Genomic DNA, 10,173 nt, shown 5'->3' on the forward strand with positions numbered 1-10,173 from the left:
CTAATTTCTTCTTCTTTAGGGGAGCAACATTATCCAAGGTTGTACGCATTGAAGCTGTTATAGTATCAGCATGTTGATCAATCTGAGCAGGAGTAAGGCTTAAAGGGGGACTCTCAGTCATGCTAACACATGGTAGAGGGGAAAAAATTGATTCAATTGATTGTTTAAATTTTGTAATATTATTGTCTGATAAACATCTACTATAGTAGAATTTATTTTTGGTCAGTGAGTAATCAAATAAAGTGAATTCAAAGGTTAATAAGAAGTGATCGGACAAGACAGGGTTTTGAGGAAAAACTTTGAGCTTATCAGTCTCAATACCAGATGTTAGAACCAGATCAAGAGTATGACCATGAGAGTGAGTGGCTCCATGGACATTTTGTGAAAACCCAATTGAGTTTAGAATAGAGCTAAAGGAAATGTTTAAACTATCATTTTCATGGTCAACATGAATATTAAAATCACCTAGTACAATGACCTTATCAGTAGTCAGCACTAACTCAGACAAGAGATCAGAGAATTCGGTCAGAAACTCGGAGTAAGGTCCAGGTGAGCAATACACTAATGCTAAAAGGAGCGGTTTCTCTCAATTCCATTTTGGATGAGATAAATTTAATGTCAGGAATTCAAAGGATTTATAGTTAGTTTTGTGCTTAGGATTAATTAATAATTCTGACTGAAAAATAGCTGCAACACCTCCTCCTCTGCCTGTAGTTCTAGGAATGTGAAAGTTTAAATAGTTAGCTGGCGTAGCTTCATTAATACTAACATAATCCTCTTGCTGTAACCAGGTTTCCGTAAGACAGAATAAATCAATGTGGTGATCACATATCAAGTCATTGACTAATAAAGACTTATTTGGGAGGGATCTGATATTCAGTAGGCCACACTTTGTCTTATTTTCAGATTTTATTAGATCCATTGTTTTTATTTTTATGAGGTTTTCACGATTAACCCCAGAAGTGTTTTTGTGTTGTTTAATTCTTACTGCTGGGGAGTTGTATAAGGTCGGAATGGGGTTTTGGGTGGGCGGCGGCAGGTGGGAAGCTGCAGAAAAGTGTGTAGGACTACAATTCTGTTTCCTGGTCCCAACCCTGAGTTGTCAATTTAGCTGACTAATAAAAGAGTCCATATTGCTTCCTAAAGCAGTCTTAGGAATGACTAAAGTAGTCCTAGTAAAAAGTAAAGTATTCCTAGTAATAAGTAAAGTAATACTATAAATGAGTAAAGTAGTCCTATTAATAAGTAAAGTAGTCCTAGGAATGATTGAAGTGGAAGATTTAAAATCTGTAAACACCTGTAAATACACGTTACCACGTAAACAGCTAATTCCGGATGGAAATGACAATTCAGAATAAACTTAATTCTCAAGCCATGGCTGGTTTATTCCTTTTTGATTGGGAACTGCTTACTTGTACTTCCTGTTTGTTTATTTCTAGTAGACGTAAGTACGTCATGTCTGTCCTCTGTCCAGTCATAACCCTTCCTTACCCACCAATCTAAAGCACATTTAAATACTGGTGAATAAACGTGTTTTCAGTGTTAACCTCAATTTTGAATGACTATTTAATTCCGAATGAAAAACTTTGTGTAACCAGTGTGCAGTTTTCATTGCTATTAGAGGTTTCTTTAGGATTCCCTTCATGCCGTTTGATTGCATGACGTTAAGATGGAACGAAAACCAAACAGAGATGGTTCTGTTTGGTCCCCCTGAGTTGCTCCAGGTCTTTGCTAACACTTTTGGCCCTCCAGCACCTTTTATACGATTGTAGGCTAGAAATGTTGGCATATTTATTGATGGGGTGTTCACATTGGCAAGCAGATCAGCTTAGTTATCAAGGCTAGCTTCTTTCAGCTTTTAGCCAAACTCAAACCCAAAGGACTGATCTAGAAAAGTCATTCTTGCGGTCATGGTACTGAGATGACCGTACCTCCCTGTACGTCGCCATGACCAGTTACCTTTATCTTTTCATTTGACTTTAACCTTCCCCACTTAGCTTTTAGCCTCGCGTTTGTTTCCAGCTAATGTTTGTTTAAACTGGAGGTCAGCTTTCCGTCCTTCAGCCAGGCAGGATTGGGACGTTTACACTTCGTCAGACTTCTTCATATTTGTCCTATTTATCCATGACAATACAGCAAACCCTTTCTGAACAAATCTGAGACGGAAACAAGCAAAAAGGTCCCACATTGGATCTAAAAGATGTGGTTTAAAGGTAATCGTAACAGTATTTTTTATACTCTTTGTGGAATAAAACAACATTGTGGTTGTTTTTTTGTAACTCCCGACTTGAGCAGGAGGTGTTACAGTTGTTTTCTGTGGCGACTTCTTCTCGTATTCCTGGATGTTCATCATTTAAAGCAGAACGTGATTTTCAGGCCAAGCTAGCTAGTCCACAGTGATAAGAACAGCACAGAGAAAACCAGAGGCTCCAGTCTCAGTTTTCTAACCTCGCTCTGGAACCTGGTCTTTACTGCATTCTGCTGTTTTCTCTTCTGGGAATCTGCTGCATGTTAAAATTCAGTGCATTTGCCTCTAATGTTTACCTCAACAAGCCCTGAAGGCTGGTTCTCAGAAGAGGAAACGTCTCTGTGGCAGCAGAGATTTCTGAGTCATGTTTTAGCAGGATTAAATGTAAAGTTCAGCTTTGTGTTTCCAGGGAAGGTTATAAAGGTCGTGCCATATTTTCCTGCTGTCACTCCAGCACTTCATGATTACTAATGAATCCACGAAGGTGTGTGGAGGTTCTCATCTCTTCAGCCTTGGAACAGCTGCTGGGAAAAGACTGAAACATCATCTGTTGTGGTTTTAAACAGCAGCGATGAAGTGAATGATCTGAGACCAGCATGTTGTGCACCTGCCAGCTGTCCTGCATGGTAGAAGGTCCTACAACAACTTTAAATGCCCTTTCTTCCTTCACAGACTTGTTAAAACCAGTCAGTCAGCAGTGTCTGATGGTGTCCATCAACTCCCCTTGGTAGTCTGTGGTGTGCTCAGTCCTTCAGTTTAACTTTGTCTCTGTCCTCTGCAAAAATCACCATTCCTGTCCCTGTTCTGAGAAGGACCATTATGCTTTACGCCGGAGGTTCTCAGAATGGGGGCCCCCACAGAGGATGTGAAATCATTTCTGGGAATGGCCAGTAATCCTAGCAACGAGTAAAGGGGTCCTGGGACTACTTTACATTCAAGACTTTAATCAGAGCTGTAAAAATGAAACCAGTAATGCAGAGATAAATTGTGAAATTCACACCTACATCTTTTAACACGAAAAGACAAACACAAATTAAGACAAAAACAAAGTTCGGACATGTCACATTAAAAAGCTGAATTTTGCATTAGCTCCATGAAAAAAATGGGATTTTAGGCATGTAGCTGCTTTGCAGAGTCCTGTCCAAAGTCGGTCCTTGATGGTTGCTGTCCTGCAGCTCTTGCTTGTTTCCAATCAGACTGATGGGTCAACATGATTGGGCCGAACTTGACAACAAGCTGATGAGAAGAGTCATTTAATTTGAATCAGGTGTGCTGGTTCAGACAGACAACTACAACATGCCGGACTACTATGCTGGGGGGGGGCTCAACATGTTTGACAACCACTTCTCTATGCTGAGGTTGGATGTAGAGCTTTACATGCATCATTTATGCTGGTAATTTGGTTCATTTTCTGGTCTCTCTGCTCCATATCCTGATGGAACAGAATAATAGCTCCCACTGGAAACTGCATGAAACCACTGGAATCCACTGGAAACTACTGGAAACTACTGAAAACTACTGAAAACCACTAAAAACTACTGGAAACTACATGAAACCACTGGAAACTGCTAAAAACCACTGGAAACCATTGGAAACTACTGGAAACTGCTGGAAACCAATAAAAACTACTGGAAACCACTGGAAACTGCTGGAAACCAATAAAAACTACTGGAAACCGCTGGAAACTACTGGAAACTGCTGGAAACCACTGGAAACTACTGGAAACCACTGGAAACTGCTGGAAACTGCTGGAAACCGCTGGAAACCGCTGGAAACTGCTGGAAACTGCTGGAAACCGCTGGAAACTGCTGGAAACTGCTGGAAACCGCTGGAAACTGCTGGAAACTGCTGGAAACCGCTGGAAACTACTGGAAACCGCTGGAAACTGCTGGAAACTGCTGGAAACCGCTGGAAACTGCTGGAAACTGCTGGAAACTGCTGGAAACCGCTGGAAACTGCTGGAAACTGCTGGAAACTGCTGGAAACTACTGGAAACCGCTGGAAACTGCTGGAAACTACTGGAAACCGCTGGAAACTACTGGAAACTACTGGAAACTGCTGGAAACTACTGGAAACTACTGGAAACTTCTGGAAACTACTGGAAACTACTGGAAACTTCTGGAAACTACTGGAAACCGCTGGAAACTGCTGGAAACTGCTGGAAACTACTGGAAACTGCTGGAAACTGCTGGAAACTGCTGGAAACCGCTGGAAACTTCTGGAAACTACTGGAAACTGCTGGAAACCGCTGGAAACTGCTGGAAACCGCTGGAAACTGCTGGAAACTGCTGGAAACTACTGGAAACCGCTGGAAACCGCTGGAAACTGCTGGAAACTACTGGAAACCGCTGGAAACTGCTGGAAACTACTGGAAACTGCTGGAAACCGCTGGAAACCGCTGGAAACCACTGGAAACCACTGGAAACTACTGGAAACTTCTGGAAACCGCTGGAAACTTCTGGAAACCGCTGGAAACTACTGGAAACTACTGGAAACTTCTGGAAACTACTGGAAACTGCTGGAAACCTCTGGAAACTGCTGGAAACTACTGGAAACCACTGGAAACTACTGGAAACTTCTGGAAACCGCTGGAAACTTCTGGAAACCGCTGGAAACTACTGGAAACTTCTGGAAACTACTGGAAACTACTGGAAACTGCTGGAAACTACTGGAAACTTCTGGAAACCGCTGGAAACTGCTGGAAACCGCTGGAAACTGCTGGAAACCGCTGGAAACTGCTGGAAACTGCTGGAAACTGCTGGAAACTACTGGAAACCGCTGGAAACTACTGGAAACCACTGGAAACTTCTGGAAACCGCTGGAAACTACTGGAAACTACTGGAAACTACTGGAAACTTCTGGAAACTACTGGAAACTACTGGAAACTTCTGGAAACTACTGGAAACTGCTGGAAACTACTGGAAACCTCTGGAAACTACTGGAAACTACTGGAAACCGCTGGAAACTACTGGAAACTACTGGAAACTGCTGGAAACTACTGGAAACCGCTGGAAACTACTGGAAACTTCTGGAAACTACTGGAAACTACTGGAAACTGCTGGAAACCTCTGGAAACTACTGGAAACTACTGGAAACTTCTGGAAACTTCTGGAAACTTCTGGAAACCGCTGGAAACCGCTGGAAACTGCTGGAAACTACTGGAAACCGCTGGAAACTGCTGGAAACTGCTGGAAACCGCTGGAAACTTCTGGAAACTACTGGAAACTGCTGGAAACCGCTGGAAACCGCTGGAAACTGCTGGAAACCGCTGGAAACTGCTGGAAACTGCTGGAAACTGCTGGAAACCGCTGGAAACCGCTGGAAACCGCTGGAAACTGCTGGAAACCGCTGGAAACTGCTGGAAACTACTGGAAACTGCTGGAAACCGCTGGAAACTGCTGGAAACTACTGGAAACCACTGGAAACTACTGGAAACTTCTGGAAACCGCTGGAAACTTCTGGAAACCGCTGGAAACTACTGGAAACTACTGGAAACTTCTGGAAACTACTGGAAACTGCTGGAAACCTCTGGAAACTGCTGGAAACCACTGGAAACCACTGGAAACTACTGGAAACTTCTGGAAACCGCTGGAAACTTCTGGAAACCGCTGGAAACTACTGGAAACTACTGGAAACTTCTGGAAACTGCTGGAAACTACTGGAAACTTCTGGAAACCGCTGGAAACTGCTGGAAACTACTGGAAACTGCTGGAAACCGCTGGAAACCGCTGGAAACCGCTGGAAACTGCTGGAAACTGCTGGAAACTACTGGAAACCGCTGGAAACTACTGGAAACCACTGGAAACTTCTGGAAACCGCTGGAAACCGTTGGAAACTGCTGGAAACCGCTGGAAACCGCTGGAAACCGCTGGAAACTGCTGGAAACTACTGGAAACCGCTGGAAACTGCTGGAAACTGCTGGAAACCGCTGGAAACCGCTGGAAACTGCTGGAAACTACTGGAAACTACTGGAAACCACTGGAAACCTCTGGAAACTTCTGGAAACTTCTGGAAACCGCTGGAAACTACTGGAAACTACTGGAAACTACTGGAAACTACTGGAAACCACTGGAAACCACTGGAAACTACTGGAAACCACTGGAAACTACTGGAAACTACTGGAAACTACTGGAAACTGCTGGAAACTGCTGGAAACCGCTGGAAACCGCTGGAAACTACTGGAAACTACTGGAAACTACTGGAAACCACTGGAAACTACTGGAAACCACTGGAAACTTCTGGAAACTTCTGGAAACCGCTGGAAACTGCTGGAAACTACTGGAAACCACTGGAAACTTCTGGAAACTGCTGGAAACCGCTGGAAACTGTAGCAGCAGTGTTGAGCAGTACAGCTCATGTACGACCAAGGAAAGTTGTAAAAACCAGGTCCCCACAATCTATCTAATTTCCACACAGACTACTTCCCACTGTGCTGCCTCCCTTTATGTCTCTTTCAACATCATCGTGATCTGATCCACCATCGCCATGGTCTTCTGGTGGATGGATCGGCTAACAATCCTGCTAACATAAAGGAAATATGGAAGCATGAAACTAATGTACCTGTTAATGCAGGTAAAAGGGGCAGAAATGGCCTTAAGGCGTCAGATAGTGGCACCAACCTGAGACCTACATCTGTAACAAAGTGCTTTGAGTGTGTTGTCCTGGATCACCTGAAAAGACAAGGGTTTGCTCTACAGGACCTTTTGTCCCGATTCACTTCGATTCAGATTCCAAATTTTTGGGTGCCGATTTGATTTAAATTGCGATTCTCACAATTCTTTGATATTGCTGATTTTTATAGAACTTTTTTTTTCTCATCAATTTGCTTGATTTCCATTAAAAACAACACAGTAGCCAGACCATCAATCTCCTGCTATAATACCCAAGAAGAAAAGTAAAAACAATAAAAATGACAAAAAAAGGACTGTTTTTATTTATTTTTCAACAAAATTTAAAATTGTGAAGCAAAAAAATCCAGATTTTTGATTTTTTTGATTTGATTTTCCACCTCTAGTAGAGACATTTACAGACAGTATGGTGGGTCTTGTTAACCTGGGAGAAGGTGGACAACAGAAAGGAGTTCCTGCGCAGGTAAACGGGTAGCAGTCACGCTTTCAGGGGTCTTAGTTCTGTTCATACTTTGTAATTCATGAAAGTGTAGATTAAACATGAGACATTTGCAGGGTTACCTCTAGGATCTGGGAGAGATGAGCAGAACCTGGATGACGTGGATTAGAGCAGAAGGCTGAAAGGGTCTGAGAAGGACAGGCCGTTGTGCCGGGACGTTGATCGCAGCTCGGTCTCGGCTGTTGGGTCCCTTCAGGACACCATGTCGAGTCTTCCATGGCTCGGAGTTGCTTTGTGGGAAGAGAGCTCTGGCTTTGTACGTTACTCAGCTGCTTTGTTCTCTGTTTTAACAGGGAGATGGTGAACGCCTGGTTCGCTGAGCGAGTCCATACCATCCAACCGTCAGTGTCCAAAGAAAACTCTTCCCAGCAGCGGCCCTACCAGTCCTCAACAGATCTCCGCTTGCCCTCGGCCTCCACCATCCTGCCACCCACACTCAGCCTCCTGGACAACCGCTGCCCCTCCCCAGCTCCAGCTCCTGGCACCCCGACACGCAAAATCTCAGCATCGGAGTTCGACAGGCCGCTCAGACCCATCGTGGTGAAAGACTCGGAGGGATCTCTGACATTTCTTAGTGACCGTGAAAGCGTCCCTTTTCGGGGCTCAGTAATGGGTGAAGGCGGTGGGGGGGCAGGTAATGGAGGTGGAACTGGCAGGGATCGTTGTGCCAGACTACTGGAGCTGGTGAAGGATGTGTCGAGTCATCTGGACGTGACGGCGCTCTGCCATAAGATCTTCCTCCACATCAACGAGCTGATCGCTGCGGATCGCTACTCACTGTTTCTGGTAGGAATAAAAACCTCTTCGTGTTAAAACACTCCAGGCGCGCGCCGCCGCCGGAACCGGACTCCAGGCGCGCGCCGCCGCCGGAACCGGACTCCAGGCGCGCGCCGCCGCCGGAACCGGACTCCAGGCGCGCGCCGCCGCCGGAACCGGACTCCAGGCGCGCGCCGCCGCCGGAACCGGACTCCAGGCGCGCGCGTGGAGTCCGGTTCCGGCGGCGGGAACAAGGAAGGAGTGCTTAATGACGGGGTTCGGTTCAGTCAGATGAAATGTAAACATCCATCTCAGGTCTCTGCGTAACGTTCCCGCAGAGACGCCAAACCCTGATTGACTTTTATGCTCAGCCTTCAGCATGTCAGATAAAACTCATTCCTTTGTTTGCTTTGCGAAGGACTTGCTGACCCCCCCGCCAAACTTTTCTGGCTTGGCCCAAAGTTTGTCCCTGTGGCTTTCTTGGTAGGAAAGCCTTTTTAGCTGAGCCGTGCTTTACTATATATGTTTATAATTTATTAATAATATATAAAAACTCATTTTTTTTAATCAAATATTTCTTCAGTTAATTTAAGGGACAATGCAGTTCTTCTACTAAAGTACTTTCTAGGATACGTGGCCTGATTTAAGGTGTGTTTTATTAACAAGATTATAAAAGATCCAAACTGCACATCTAGCTTCTATCTCACCTCTGTCGCTGAACATCACCTGGGACCAGGTCTAGGGACTGGTGCCGAAACCGGTTTCTCTTCTACAGCTTCCGGTTCTGCTCGCTGGGAGAACAAAGTTCTGCTAACAGCTGCTGCAATCTGCAACTTAAACATTTAAATGTAAAAATTCATTGTACAAAATGCACTGAGATGTTTTTACCAGCAACTTAGGTAGTTAGGTCTGAAGGCAACACAAACCTGGGAAGTGGAAACCATGACGGAGACGTCTGGAGCTGCTCAGCCAGAGGATGCAGGTCCGCTGTCAGGTGGCGTCTGCTTCCACGCAGAGGCATTATCTCAGCTCTGGACCTCTCACTGTATTTGCATCATTTATTGATCACGAGTCTGTTTTTCAGCCTCAACAGATAGATCAAAGATAACTCCGCTGCCAAATGTCACAAGAGACGTTTTAACGTCAGCGAAATACCAAGACAAACCCTTGGTAGGTATTGCAGAGATCTGTGGCGGGAGAGTGTGTGAAGGGAATGCAGGAGAGTCGGCAGGTTTGAACACCTGAATGAATATTAGCATATAATGCTACTGGGAGCATTTTAGCAAGCTAGTGTCTGCTTTCAAGCCAACAAACGGAGGTGCTACGGGGACTTCCAGTCCTTCCTGGAGAAACATTAAACAACACATTTTTTCCCCTTTCTGTTGTTTTATTTGAATAAAATTGTGTTTTCATGATTGAAGTTACTGTGAGGGGTTTGTGGTTCCAGGTGGGCGAGGACAGCTCCAACAGGAAGTTCCTGGTCAGCCGGCTGTTCGATGTGGCTGAAGGCTCAACGCTGGAGGAGTCGTCCAGTAGCTGCATCCGACTAGAGTGGAACAAAGGCATCGTGGGACATGTGGCTGCAACGGGACGGCCACTGAACATCAGGAACGCATACCAGGTGATGTCTTTGCTCTTTTTGGTTTGTTTTTTTAAGCAGGTATGTACAGTGTGCTGAAACTCAGAATTTCTAGGTGCAGCCGAGGTGTTGAGGGGATCCGACTTGGTGGCCTCAGGATTGGGTCCCTGCTTTTTGCGGATGACGTGGTCCTGTTGGCTTCATCTGGTCGTGATCTCCAGCTCTCACTTGAGCGATTCGCGGCCGAGTGTGAAGCGGCTGGGATGAGAATCAGCACCTCCAAATCTGAGACCATGGTCCTCAGCCGGAATAGGGTGGATTGTCCTCTCCGGGTCGGGAGTCAGGTCCTGCCTCTAGTGGAGGAGTTTAAATATCTCGGGGTCTTGTTCACGAGTGAGGGAAGGATGGAGCGTGAGATCGACAGACGGATCGGTGCGGCGTCTGCAGTAATGCGGACTCTGCG

General features: G+C 45.3%; 1 protein-coding gene across 1 annotated transcript in view; it reads left to right on the plus strand.

Annotated features, from left to right (window-relative positions):
* pde5ab (phosphodiesterase 5A, cGMP-specific, b) overlaps nucleotides 1-10,173 on the plus strand; it is a gene marked incomplete at its 3' end in the record, with an annotated part of 134,857 nt that overhangs the window by 6,505 nt on the left and 118,179 nt on the right. The window contains exons 2-3 of the mRNA XM_079258082.1: nucleotides 7,669-8,161; nucleotides 9,579-9,752. Of these exons, the coding sequence (XP_079114208.1) occupies nucleotides 7,669-8,161; nucleotides 9,579-9,752 (667 nt within the window). The remainder of the gene's footprint in view (nucleotides 1-7,668; nucleotides 8,162-9,578; nucleotides 9,753-10,173) is intronic.

This window comes from Telmatherina bonti (genome assembly GCF_933228915.1).
Source record: "Telmatherina bonti genome assembly, chromosome: 18".
In the NCBI taxonomy this organism is placed as follows: Eukaryota; Metazoa; Chordata; class Actinopteri; order Atheriniformes; family Telmatherinidae; genus Telmatherina; species Telmatherina bonti.